Below are 14,747 nucleotides of genomic sequence, written 5' to 3' on the forward strand. Positions count from 1 at the left end.
CTACCTGGAGATGCCAGGGAGTGAAGATGGGACCTTCTACATGCAAGCAGCTGCTCTACTGAGCTATGGCCCCACGCCCTAAGGGGAATATCTTAAAGCAGGCTGCACACACATGTAGTTGCCTATCCAAATGTAAACCAAGGCTTGTCCCCTTTGTTTAGCAAAGGGGACAAGTCAAGCTCACTATATCTATGTAAACTGCTTTGGGCACTTTTGTGGGAAAGTGGTATATAAATATTTGTCGTATCCATATACTTCAAGACCAGCTCACCTCCCCAAGATCAGAGGAATGAAAACTGGTTGAGCCCATTGACTTCCAAGGCCCAGGAAGCGACAGACTGAGCTACAGAAGGGCTGGCTTGCCCACAGCTAGCTCAGTAGTAGGAGCTGGGCGCTTATTGATATTTATGGTTTGTGTCACTATTCCAGGCATTGCTCTCTATAGTTATTGAGTATGGTCTTTTTTTTTTAAAGTGTTCTCTCTTTAAGCTGGCATATCTGGTTAAATAAAGTGGCTAACATCCTGACTAAATTACACGACGGAAGTCCTACTGAAATCATGCAGTCCTTTAGAGTAATTCCTGAGTAGCATTACTGAGTAACTTAGTCGGGATGTCAGCCAAAGTGCTTGGGCCTGAGTCCATGCGCTACTTGGGGAGAATCCCACCACAAGTGTCAGCACATTATTTCCATTTTAAAAGGTGCAGGAAAGCCACATGGAGATCACCACTCACACATGAAAGGGGCCTTGACTCTCAGTCCCATCACAACCTAAGCAAGAGTGGATGCTTGTGATTCACAGGCTGGGGCTGGGGGGTGGTGAGAAGAAGCATTTCCCACCCCCCACCCCCAATTCAATGAGGCTGTTCTCACGAGCAGCCAAGCCCAGATTTGGCTGCCCGTGAGAACCGCCACTACGCCGGAGCCCAGCTCATGTTAAGGGTGCACCCGGCTCCCAGGACCACGTGTCAGCACGAGTCACTTGCAGCTCACACTGACCTAGAGCGCCCGTCCCCCGGGGAATCTGCCAGTCAGTGCACTGTGGGATTCTTGGAGGCCGGGACAACAAGTCCCGGCCTCTGTTTACTTGCGCTGCTCCCAGAAGCGCTAGTTGTGTGGGCACGTGGCTTGTGTGCCACAGGGACTCAGAGCAGTCATCTGGCGGAAGGTAGGTTGAACCTTGCCCTTCCCTGCACCCACCTGACCACACGCTAATGCGGTCGTGTGAACAGCCTCAATATTTTCTAACATAAGTCACAGGCATCAGACTCTCTAAAGTAAAAAAGCAAGCTCCCATTTGCGTTCCTAATAAAAGGCCACTTTCCCCTTTGACCTTTTCTCTAAGCAATAGCAATAGCACTTACATTTCTACACCGCTCTCTAAGCGGTTTACAATGATTTAGCATATTGCCCCCAACATTCTGGGTACTCATTTTACCGACCTTGGAAGGATGGAAGGCTGAGTCAACCTCCTTGAGCCCCTGGTCAGGATCGAACTTGTAACCTTCTGGTTACAGGGCGGCAGTTTTACCACTGCGCCACCAGGGGCTCTAAGGACAAAATGCAATTCTAATTTAGATACATCTTTGCTCCTATTAATATTAAAAACTTTCTTTTCCCCCCTGAAAGCAACAGCAGCATTGGAAATCAAGGGGGGGGGAGAAGCCTAACTTACTCTCACTCATGTATTATACATCATATTTAAGTGACTATGAATCATTCATACCTACAGGAACCAAATTCTCCTCTTTGACCATCCACAAAGCCTCAGGAGCCATCTCCCTCCTTGGGTGCCGTTTGTACGCATCAGAAATCAAAACAATATAAGCCCAGTGCAGGCATGACTGTGGTTTGCAGATCAGGAGCCAGATTCCAGAATGTGTGTTCCCTCCCTGCCTCCAGTGCAAATTCCACTCTCTTGTCAATTGTCAGAAGATAATCCTGTTAAATACTACTCAGGATTACTTGGGTCCAAGGCATTTAAAAGAACGCCTTCTTATTCATAAACTCCGCCGCCTATTAAGATAATGTGGTTGCCACTGGCTCGGTTGGTGGCAACTCAACACCGGGCCTTTTCTAGGGTTGTCCTGGGACTTTGGAACGTGCTTCTGAGCAAAACGAGAGCCTCCCCTTCTCTGGACGTTTTTAAGAAAGATCTGAAAACATACCTGTTTAATCAGGCTTTTAATTTATTGTTTTAAAGTTTTGTGTTTTAGAGTTTAAATTTATATTTTAAATCATTTTAATTGTGTTAATATTTTAATTGTTGAGTTTTAGATTGTGAGCCGCCCAAAGACTTGCATATGGGGAGGTACAGAAATGCATTAAATCAAATCAACCAATCAATCATTAAAATAAAATGCTAACTTTAATTAGGTCAGTCCTCAAATTACATGGGGCAGAGGGGGTCTGGCCCCTTCATCTTTTTGTTAGCCAGTTCCTACCCACCACTACTATTTCTGAGTAGTTACTACTAGGTCAGAGTGGGTCCTCTAGCCCAAATCATGGCTATAATTGTGAGAAGGTAGCTTGTGGATTTCATTAATCCACAAGCCACCCTCTTACCTGTTCCCCCATAATTTTGAGTAATAACTAGGATTTGTAAACCCTGCATATGAGGAAACCTTGGTTAAGAGGGAGCCACATTCTTGGCCATGGGCCACGTTGGTGCAGGTGTAATGCCAAACTATGGCCAAGGTCAACAACAGGGGATAAACTGGCTCCTGGCTTGCAAACCCCCTTTTGGAGGAAGTCAGCATAACATCTGTACTAGGCCAGAGCAACATAGGCTACGAACAACAGTCAGGGAGTGGCAAATCCACTTTATATACGTACCCGTAAAATTTCCCTGCAGATGTAGGCAATCCACTCTTCCTTCAAAGTGTTCCCTTTTGTGTTCTTGATCAGATCAGTGACAGAGCCAGCACCACAAAACTCCATCACCAGCTGGCAAAGGAAACAAAAGTGCAATTATTATAATTAAACGGAAAGCATCCTCTGGGTGGCAATAATCCAGTAGAACACATCACAGTTGGCGACATGCAATGCCACTGAAAGAGAACGCAACCGTTAAATAATGGCAAAGTCTTTTCACTTTCGGCTTTCAAGTTTCCCTTGGCCTGGGAGGTTTGAAAAGTCAGAAAAATTCAAACGAGATGTCAGAGCTGCTTTCTTGAGCAAGGGTAAATTACTACCACATATATAATTTCCATAGCACTTTATAGCATGTGGCACAATAGAAAGTGCTTGTCTTATCCATCCTCTGCAACAATCTCAGGAGGTAGATGGTAAATATTCCCATTTAACCGATCAGGAACTGAAGCTGAAAGATAGCAATGCTCTAAGTCTCCCATGGAGTTAATGGCTAAAGTAGGGACTGAATACAGGTTCCCCTGAGCCTAAGAATTTCTGCCAAAGCTTTAGAAACCAGCAGGGGTCAAAGCTGCTCTCTTGCCTCTGCATGTATGTGAGAGTGTGAATGGAACCTGAGAATTTCACAAAGGAAGCATCAACAGATGAACAAACAGCATGAAGCTCTAGAAGCGAGGCCTTACTTCGAATTCCATCCTGTGTAGAGGAGGAGTCAGCTTCCACAAGCAGCACAGCCTTTTCCACTGCAGCCCCATCGTTGTGGAATGCCCTTTCACAAGAAGTGCACATGGCTCCTCCTTGCCGTCTTTTCACCAACAAGTCAAGACTCTTGTTTCAAAGGGCGTTTGACTACTTTACTGTTCATTTGTTATTTGGTACTTCAGGGGCTCCCAAAAGGGGATTAACTGAAGGGCTCCCAGGAGGTTCTCAGAGCCCTCCTGCCAACCCGCAGTGCTGCAGTTATGCTATCTGTTCTCCATCTGAGGGTGGCCAGCTTGAAGCCAACACTTGAAGCCTCCATGGTGTGTGCCCTGCAGAAGGGGAGGGAGGAGGGTAAAGACTCTGCACCTGACTGGCTGGCTGCATGCTAAAGCTCAGCATACCCCTCCCCTCAGAGTGACTGACAGGCTTCAGAAAATTATCACTGAGTCTTCTCATTGAAACCTTACTGAAATTAATGGGACAAGTAACTTATTAATTTCAATGGGATTACTCAGTGCTAACCTTCTGACCTATTTCAGTGAGAGTATTCATGTATGGAAGCCAGTGACTGGAGTAGCCTGTCTCATAACTGCAACATTTAAGTGTGTGTGTGTGTGTGTGCGCGCGCGTGTGTGTGCGTGCACATGCACATAACCACACACACAAACACCCAATGGCAGGGGTTCCTAACCTGTGGTACTCCAGATGTTGCTGAACTACAACTTCCATAATCCCCTGTAGCTGGGAATGATGGGAGTTAGAGGCCCACAACATCTGGAATATCACACGTTGTGAACCTTTGCTCTATGGGGTACCTGAGATGAAAGTCTGTAGATTGAAAAGAGTGAACTTGTTTAAGAATGTTGGGATCTCTGGATTACTCTGACACTTTTTAATAGACTGCATGTATTTTGACTTTGCAATGTTGTACACTATTTTGAAAAATCTTCTTTGAAAAAACGTATAAATTACTAAAACAAACAAACAAATAAACAAACAAACATGATGGTCACATAAACCTAAGGAATAGGCATGTTCCTGGAGCCCTCACATAAACTTCCCTGTCAAAATAATAATAAAATAGGAGTATCTGCATATTTGCTCCAGATACAAACATCCACTGTATGCTCTTACTTCAAGGGATTCACATGTGCGACCAGACAACACAGGGCAAGTGATCATAAGGCACAATATCTAGGTGGCAGAATGCATATGTCTTAAGGCATATCCTATTTCACTAAAGAAGAAAAGTGGCCTATGGTGATACTTAGCAAATACAATGGCCTTTCACAGTTATCAGGACAAGTAGCCTTATATTACCTAAACTGAAAGCTGATAAAAGAATAAAATTGTCAGTCCTGGACAAATTGCTCAGATGATTTAGTTAAAGGACTATCCTTGTGGAACAAAATAAAGGCTTAATCTGGAATCACAGCGAGCCTGAATAAAATATTTTAATAGAATAAAAGGAATAAATTATGTACGAGCAAGATAGAACTGTAAAATGTTCTTTTAACTCCCTCCAGCAGTCTTTCCAATCATTCTTAGGTTCTTTGCTTCCAACCTGTTCCAGGTGAAAGAATGCTTGCCATTTTGGACCAGTCCAGACGTCATATGAAACCACAGTTAACGCCTGGTCTGTGCAATGTCCCTGAGCCTCAGACATGTGTGTTCGTTGCTCTCCTGACTGCCTCCCAGGAATTCTACTTCTGATTTAGGTTAGAAATAAACCAAGACCAGTCATGACATCTGAACTGACAAATCTTGGTTCATTCTAGCCAACTCACTTAAAATAAGTCTTGGTATGTTATTCACTTCAAACCTAGGGCTGATATCTAGGCTGACTTGAAACAAGTTGGTTAGATAAACCAAGATCAGATGTTTCAAATGTCATAACTGAACTTGGTTTCTTTCTAACCTAGATCAGAAAAAGAATTCCTGGGAGGCTTTTGCAGACAAGGAGGAGCATATACTCCCAAGGCACCAGGCTTTAACTATGGTTTTGCATGATATTTGACCTGGTCCAATATTTGGGGTGGTATGTGTGTGTCACTGGGCCACTTAAGACAATACAACAGATCAGCCCACCGAATCACATACAGATGTGTGAGGACATGCACATCTCCTCCTCACCTGGTGTACTGTCCTGCCACCACCTAATCACAGGAGGTGGAACTGTCAATCTGCCCTGTACTGTGCACTTCAAAATGCCACTTTAAAACAGTATTTAAATTGTGCTGCATGGGGCAGTTTGGACATTTCTCGCAATTATGCGTTGGCAGGACAGTGCATTAGATGGGGAGGAGACATACAGGTACACACACAACCCCTCCTCAAGCAATGGAAGGGCCAGTTGAAATTGAATTGGCCCATCTGAATTGGCCCACTAGTTCTGCGGTTGTCATCACTCTAGTCTGGGAATGTATAAACATTTCACCCAGGAGTACACTGTGGGTTTACAATCAGATAGTAGTGATGTTTAGCCAGTGGGGGCCAGCAGTTTGAATGGTGGACTTTAAATCTGGATACTTGGATCCAATTAATCGTTTTAAGAGCTGGATTCAATTAGTGTTAGTTCATCTCACTTAGATGTTCTTTTTTTTTTTTAAACCTGCCCGTCTGAACGCAAGTTAGTTTTTTGAATGAGCCTGCATATAGGAGTAGCTTTGACGATTCAAGTGTCATTGGTAATATATGGAAGCAGCACTCACACAGGTCAGAGATATCTATGCCACACCAGTAGCATACAAAGTAGTCTATCTGTGGCTTAGAAATCATAACTCAGCAGGTCCCAGCCAATTCACTTTTCAAGGATTTTCTAAGGTGCAATGATCATAATCTAGGCAAATGCTGAACCATCCACAGGACCATCTGCCCATGTACAAAGTCACCGACAACTGACTTCTATTTAGTTATCTTCCCCTGCTAACTGAGCAAAGAGGTGCCTTTTAAAAGTGGTGGTTCTCTTTACTGAGCTGGGGGAGAGCAACTGGCCCTATCCATCCCCAGCACAGCATCCCTCCAGTGGCTGTTGCTGGTGTCTATCTAATGTTTCTTTTTAGCTTGTGAGCCCTTTGGGGACAGGGATCCATCTTTATTCATTTTTATTTCTCCATGTAAACTGCTTTGGTAACTTTTGTTGAAAGGCGGCATATAAATATCTATTGTTGTTGTTCTATTGACTTCCACATGCAAAACAAATCATGTCATAAGAATCTACAGGTTGAAAACGACAGATCATCCACCTTACTGAACCAACGCAACCCACAGCATGGGGCCACAACATTTTGAAAGCTGAAAAAGCACTGTGAATTTTTTGTGTATCACAGTAAGTTGGCCCCCACCTCCCTCAACTATCACTACAGAGCAACCATCTTGCTGGGGGGGGGGGCGGTGAGGGCTGGGAAGCTGCCACTATCCAGCTCCTATATTCCAGCTGAGGTGGCCCTTCACTTCCCCAACTGCCATCACAGAATGACTAGAAACTCTCTTGCTTTGAGAGGAGGAGGAGAAAGGTGAGACAAAGTACAACATGTAAAGATCCTGTTTTTTGTGGTGGTTCTTTATTGCTGCTTTTGTGTAAACTACTTTGGGGGGGTTGCCTGAAAAAACAAATGCCATAAACAAATAAAAATAAGCAAGCACTGGTGTTTGGAGAAACCAAGTATGAAAAAAAAATTTAAAATATGGACAGCCACTGTACGGCTATTTGTCTTCTCAATGGAGGCCAAAACAGACAGAGAGCAAGCGTCTTTATGTACACACGGTTCATAATTAAAAAGTGATGAAAAATGAAGAGCACATTCCATGACACATTCCAATCATGAAATATTAAAGAGATGGGACCAAAAATCATTAACAGTATCCCGTCCATCCATTAATTTGAAGGATTGTCTCAATGGTGATGCCAGCTCACTCAACCCTGCATGGCTGTCTGCCCTTGATTTCTCTCTCCTCCAGATTAATTTTTAGCAATAAGTGCATGAAGCGGTCGACTGGTGTATTAGAAACCTCTGAATAACTGAAGTAGTCCAGAGATTAAAGGTAATCCGCCATGCCTATGAGGGAGTGTACAGCATCATTCAACTTTCAGTACTTCTAAGGACATCCTTAGCATAATTAGTGTGGGAGAAAATAAAGCACCAGGCAGATTTTATCATTGACATTGATGGTGTGATGCTGATTCAAAAGGGCAGGCATCCCAACAGGAAACAACATTGGGATCACCAGTTGTTAAATGAAAGGCATTTCCAGTGAGCTGTGTCATGGATTTAGTAAGTGAAGAGGTGTCATATACACTAAGAAATTTGACTACCTACTCCTGACGACACACACATTCAAACACACACATCCTCAAATGGGTTGCTGACAAAAGATTTTTGTCTCCCCAACACAATTACGGGAACTAGGGCAGAAGTGAACTCACCATCACCCCCATTTTGGCACTCCATTCACAGGGTGTGACATGTGGGGGGGCACACTTGCTATATTGACGAGGGCATGAAAGTGGGTGAAACCAATGGTGAATTTATTGACAGCACAATGGCATTTCTGGGCTGATAGCTGCCCCATAAATCCCTCAACCTTTCCCCAAAAGTCCTTAGAGTGAAGGCAGGAAGCATCACCATATCTTCAATTAGCTTCAGACTAACACTCTATAACGATGAGCATCATCCCGACACCATTAACAGTAAGGGCAATGCTTCCTACCCTCACTCTAGGGGACTAACTGGGAGATAAAGGTGGCAACCCACCAGCTGCTGATAATTTTAGAGGACAGGTCTAGCAGTTGCTACTAGTCTGATGCCTATAGGCTACCTCCAGCCTCAGAGGCAAGATGTGCTGCTGAGGAAATGAGACAAATGGATTCAAGCATGTACTGTTTACTTTTGGAAACCTCTGCCTTATCTGGCTTGTGGTCTTCCATCAACTTTGGGCCAACAAAGGGCAATACAAATGGAGACTGTCCAGAGAGTGCACAGCTTCCAGGCAAACTCTATCTCCTTAAAATCCTACCATCCCTCATCCCAAGGTTGATACTTTGCCCTTTAACAGGCCTGTTTCAATATTTAGGAGCTTAAATACACTCAGACCGTTGATGGAGCAACTTCTGCCTTTCCTGGGAACTGAGGAATTATCTCAGGTCCTGCAGAACTTACAACTGCTCTGCTAACTGCATCTAAGAACTTAAGAGGAGTCCTGCTGGATCAGATCAAGGACTATCTAGTCCATCATTCTGTTTTCCTTAGTGGACAACCAGATCCCACTGTTAAGTCCATAAGCAGGAGATGGCAGCATTCCTCCTCTCCCAACGTACTCCCCATACTGCCTCTGAACTTAAAAGTAGCTTATAGCAATCAAGGCTAGTAACCACTGACAGGCCCATGAATTTGGAGGTCTCCCACTGCAAGTTTGTCATGCTCAGTATCTTGCAGATCCCCAGCTAAGCCTGACCAGGACAGCTCGCCTCTTCCAGTCACTGGTCTGGAAGGCACTTGTTCCCTATTGGTATTCAAAGGCTGTTATCTTTGGATTTAAGCAAACAGGGAATTCAAAATGGTTTCTGGCCTGGGTCATTTCACCGATAAGAGATAAGAATCTGCTACTGCTTCAACAATCACTTGTACAGGGATGCACGAGAGGCAAGTCAAGAACCCCTACTCTTATAAGAGCATGCTGGTGCTGCTCACTTTGGATTCACTCCTTAAAACATCTAAATGAAATCAGGAGATTGGTGTGAGTTCGGAATTGGTGTGAATTCAGCTTCTGAGCTCACACAATCCCCATAATAAATGATTGTGTAACAGGCCCTTTATCGATAATTCTGTTTCAGGGGATCCCTGAGAACCTGCCATCTCTCTTCCAGGGTGGAAGGAGGGCAGGAAATCTGTACGTTTTCCAAGAACACATCCAAACTGCAAGTTCTGCATATGTATTCCCCGCTCCCCCCCCCGCCCGCCGACCGCCTCATTATAAATCTATGAACCATTCTAAATCTAAATTGTATGGGTTGCCATGGAAGCAATCCATCCTCAGACAGGAAGGCAACTGCCTCTTCTCCTCTAGGGAAATGGCTCCGTCACCAGTGCTCTGCTCCCAGCTTCCACCAGCCTGGAGCTCCGTCTAACTGCACGCTGCATAAATCCAGATTCTAAAAGCAGCAGAGAAGAAAGCCAGCACCATTGTACATGCATGGCAGCGCCTTTCAGTTAATCACGTCAACACACCCCAGACAGCAAGGGCAGATGACAAACATCCAGTAGAGTGGCACCTATATTACCCAGTGGATGTATGCTTTGTTTTAACATATTGGAATGAAAGAAAGGCCCCACAGCCTGCAATAACACTTCCAGCACTGGCTCTGGAATACCAATGCAAAGAGAACAGACTCCCCCGGCCCACCCACCCACTCGGTTTGCAATTCCATGATGCTTAGCCATACCATTCTTAGCATCCTCATGACAATGTATTGTAAAAGGTGCCCTGGGTAGCTACTGACAAGGTGCTCCATGCTGTGATCTTGTGAAATCCAGCAAGACTGGGTGATGGAAAAGAATCAAATGGACTGAAGATCACTAAAGACCCCCTGCCAACTGAGCACAGAGGCACCTTTTGAAGTGGCAACTCTCTTGTTTAGCAGAGAAAGAGCAACTGGCCTTATCCAGCCCCAGCACAGCACTTTTCCAGTGGTTGTTGCAGGTATCCACCATGTGTGTGCATGTGTGCGTTTTAGACTGTGAGCCCTTTGGGGACTGGGAATTCTGTTATTTTTTATTTCCTTTTCTATGTAAACCACTGAACATTTCTGTTGAAAAGTGGAATGAATGCATATAAATATTAGCAGGATGTTTGGGTTAGGGTGGGACTCTCCCTCCCTTAGACAGCAGTCAAAAGAGATGGGAGAAAACCAACCTGGTGAGTTATTTGTGCATTGTCATAAAACAAGATGGAAGAGTTGGTGACAGGGAAGTGCAAAGCTAGTTACTAAGAAGGGAGAGATTATCTCTCTACAAAATCATTAAAATAGTAGCAAGCAATCTAAACTTTTGGGGAAAGTTTATTTTCCCGCACATTGTCCAATACTGTAATGCACCCTGTGCCCTTGGGAAAGGGCAGGCTGAAAGTACACATAAATGAATGAATGAATGAATGAATGAATGAAGTAGTTTTCCTCCTAGTGCAAGAATATTGTAAGAACTGGTGCCGGCCAAGTCAGGGGCAAAGTCACTGGAGTGAGGCAAGGCAGAGCCCAGGGTGGCAAAAGGGAAGCAGAGCACGGCAAGGCGGAGATGAAGGGGTCTGCAAGGCAGAAGCAAGTCAGGCCTGTGGCCAGGGTTTGAAGAGTCCCCATATTACTCAGACCACAAAGCAAGGTAAACCCAGAAGTATTTCTAGGGGTGAGCCCTTAAAGACATGACCTGCTCTGGCTTGCTTGAGTCTTGACAAATATCTTCCCATAAAAGCATCTAGAGCAGGGCTGCTCAACTTCAGCCCGGCTGCAGATGTTGGCCTACAACTCCCATAATCCCTGGCGATTGGCCACTATGGACGGGGATTATGGGAGCTGTAGTCCAAAAACAGCTTGGGGGGCAAAGTTGAGCAGGCCTGATCTAGAGTCCAATCACACAGTAGGGCAGGGATGGTCCACTTGAGGCTCATGGGCTACACTTGGCCCTTGAAGGAATTTTTGTATTGCCCCTGGTAACCCGATTAAATTTTAATCAAATGGTGATAAAACGTTTGCTCAGAATTTTTCTTGATGGGGAAAAAAATGTTCTCAAGTTGTAAGAAAGAGGGGCATTTAATGCACCAATACCGTCTTTTGGACTGTATGAGGCTGTTCTCAAGAACAGCCAAGACTGGGCTAGGGCAGCTAAGCCCAGGCTTGGCTGCCCGTGAGAACTGCCAGGAGCTACATGGCTCCCGGCAGCACCTCGGCAGCAAAGCCCCCCAGGGAGCCCGCTAGTTAGCCGAGGTTAAGGGTGCAAGTGCGCCCCTAACCCGGGCTAACTGCTCGTATGTCAGCACTGGCTGCTCCCAGCTGGCGCTGAAACAGGAGTGGGCTTCCAGCTGTCACCGGGGGAATCCTCACAATATACCCCGCAACCACACAGTGCATTGTGGGATTTCTGGGTGCCAGGATGACACGTCCCGGCCCCTGAACCTCTGCACTGCCTGGGACAGCAGAGACTTAACTGGTTGCGTGATCCATGCACCCAGCAACTCTTCTGGGTCATCTGAAGGGAGGTTAAGCTGCTGCAGCCTTTCCTACTGCCTGTCCTCAAGCCCATTCATGGGGTCGTAAAAAAGGGCTCAGTGTGTAATGCACTGGCTACGTCTGAATGCGCATGTGCTCCAGAACCACAACACTCACTGCTAAATGATGCCAGCTTTTAAAAATATATTTCTGGGCCTTGGACCACTTCCTGGAAACAAAGGACTTCTGAGAATACAGACCCAACCTTGGTCAACTGCAGTAGGGTATTCTTTTTAGAATCGATCCCTGATCTCTATATGTCGAAGAGTCTATTCCCCACCCCCGCCTCCCTCATTTTCTTTGCAACAGAACTCTAACACTGGGTTGCCAGAAGCAAGGGCGGAGCCACCATTGGGCGAATGGGTTCAAAGAGTGCGGCCCCAGACCCGCCCCACATTCCATTCGGGAGTTGGACATCCAACGCTGCATTCGCAGCACGGCCAGAAGTGGCTCTCCCCTGCCTTTAAGGCAGGGAAGAGCTGCTCCTGGCCGCGCTGCGAATGCAGCGCTGGCCAGGCCCTAACTCCCGAATTGAGCTGCGCAGCTCCGTTCGGGAGCCAGACCAATCCCCCCACGGGGGGCAGGGTGTGCAGGGCCACCGCAGCTGGACACGGGCTGCTGGTGGACTGGCTCCGCCACTGGCCAGAAGAACAAGTAAGCGACAATGTGTTGTGTGTGGTGTTCTGACTGAGGAAATCGACGGTTTAACAGACCCATTGGCTTTTCGCTCCTGTTACCGAGCAACACGTTCAGTGAAAATAGGGGCACGCCAAGCATGATGGCAATTCAATATGTCACAAACCTGCCTCGTTTCGAAGAGATCTTAATCTGTATTGAAAGAGCTTCGGCTTTTATTATTATTATTATTATTTCTGTATCACCTCCTGGAGTGTTGATAAAGAGAATTACTTGGGTGTTATCAGCAAAGAGTTTTACTCCACAAAGACGACGATGAAAAACAAACAGGCATTTATCTCCGGAGCAAGAAGGATAGAAGTCTCGCAAGTACTAATTCAATCGGGCATCTAAAATGTAGCGATCTGGTACGGTGGGATGGAACATAATGTGCTGTGCTCCATTATCAGCCTAACCCACGCTGCAGGCTGGCTCTGGGGTATAATGGGGAGAAGGGGAAACCATGTCTGCTGTCCTGAGTTCCAGAAAGCAATTCCCGAGGGTCAAGGGACCCTCTGCTACAGCATTTGATCCAGTACAGGGGATTGCAGGGGGAGAAGGAACACCCCAAAACAATGTGGACAGTGAAGGCGCCTTCTGACACCTGCCGAAGGTGTCTCCATCAGGTTTCTGGGAATTCTCTCTCCCTGTGCAGCCACCCCCACCACATCTGATACTATTACTGAGGGTCCCTCAATCCTCAGGAATGGCTTTATGGGGAGCTCTGAGGGCTGCACTGAGTGGGACGGGTGGGGAAAATATCTTGTGGGAGATCATTGTTGTAGATGCTGTCTCTGATCAAACAGGCGAAAACTATGAACTACATCAGGAGAAGTAGGGGCTGACATTTCACACAGCAGAATGCCGGTGTGAGGGACCTACCGGGGTGCTGCTTAATGTGAAAATCAGCCCCGACAGTGTTGCATGAAAGGGCAATTGTGCAGCAGCTTAGGAACATAGGAAGCTGCCTTATATTTACTCTGGCCATTGGTCCATCTAGCTCAGTATCATCTACATTGACTGGCCGCAGCTCTCCAGGGTTTCAGGCAGGAGTCCCTCCCAGCCCTACCTAGAGTTATCAGGAACTGAACCGCAGACCTTCTGCATACAAAGCAGATGCTCTGCCACTGAGCTAGGAACCCATCTTGTCCAACCACTAAACATTTGGGTTCAGCTCTGGTTCAGGTTCAACAACACTTTCTAACTCTCTTTTGTGGAATGCTGGTGCGCAACTGCCATGACGCTGTTTTAAGTCATTCCATAAATGTCCTGTTGTGCTATTGCCAACCATTGGGGCTGTGTTCTTTTGTCAGCAAGCAGCCCTGGGGGATCCCTAACACTATCATTCCACTGTACAGGATGCCAGCCGGTGTTCACAATAAAGCACACACCATTTAAGGCAGGTCCATCCCTTTTTTTTGTTTAAAGGGGCACATGAATTCTAGAAAGAGAAAAATGTACAAAATACCCATGAACACATGGTTCACATAGAAAACACAGAAAATGAACACACACCACATACCTGTGCGCGCGCGCACAGACACACACACAACCACAACCTTGGAGAATGGAAGGAAAAGATAGCAGGTAAAACACTGTTCCATACCCAGAGTTGATCATCCATTCCTGGCGGGTTCTTTTTAATGAAAGCACCATAATAAGTAGCAATATTTCGGTGATGAGAATATTTTTTCAGCATGTTGATTTCTTGTTTAATTTCTTCCTCTTCGTCCTGGAGGGGGAAAGAAAATGAAAAATAGCACCACCAAATCCAGAACAGACCGGCCAAGTACTATATCTCCTCATCTTTCTTACAAGAGATACATTTCTATTTTCCTCCCTCCCCATCTTTCTTCCTATAGAATATTTTGGTGCCCCTCACCGAGATCAGTTCCACATTGCAGAACACACGTAAAACAAAAAAATTTCAAGCATTTCACTTACATGCTTGACCCTTGCCCTTCATGGCTTATTAAATCTAGTATGAAGGGAATTTTTAGCTGGATCCAGCTGGTTCTAAATGCTTCATTGAGATAGGGAGTGGTCCCAGCTCCACGGAAGGAACTATTATTCGACCACTCCTAAAGAAACCCAGTCTAGACCCAGAGGATGTAAACAACTATAGCCTGTGGCCAATAGTCCCTTCCTGGGCAAGGTCCTTGAGTGTGTAGTAGCTCTTGCCACAGAGTTCTTCCCACAGGTAGCTGTTTTGATGGCAGTTAGGATTCTCACATGAGGGGGC

At 45.8% G+C, this 14,747-nt stretch overlaps 1 protein-coding gene across 10 annotated transcripts in view; it reads right to left on the minus strand.

The window, feature by feature from the left end:
* TNIK (TRAF2 and NCK interacting kinase) overlaps positions 1–14,747 on the minus strand; it is a 413,952-nt gene that overhangs the window by 174,203 nt on the left and 225,002 nt on the right. For all 10 annotated transcript variants that reach the window (XM_053305179.1, XM_053305184.1, XM_053305182.1 and 7 more), the window contains exons 4-5: positions 14,112–14,237; positions 2,836–2,946 (exon numbers count right to left, since the gene is read on the minus strand). In XM_053305179.1, coding sequence (XP_053161154.1) covers positions 2,836–2,946; positions 14,112–14,237 — 237 coding nt within the window. The remainder of the gene's footprint in view (positions 1–2,835; positions 2,947–14,111; positions 14,238–14,747) is intronic.

This window comes from Hemicordylus capensis, chromosome 3 (genome assembly GCF_027244095.1).
Source record: "Hemicordylus capensis ecotype Gifberg chromosome 3, rHemCap1.1.pri, whole genome shotgun sequence".
NCBI classification, from domain to species: Eukaryota; Metazoa; Chordata; class Lepidosauria; order Squamata; family Cordylidae; genus Hemicordylus; species Hemicordylus capensis.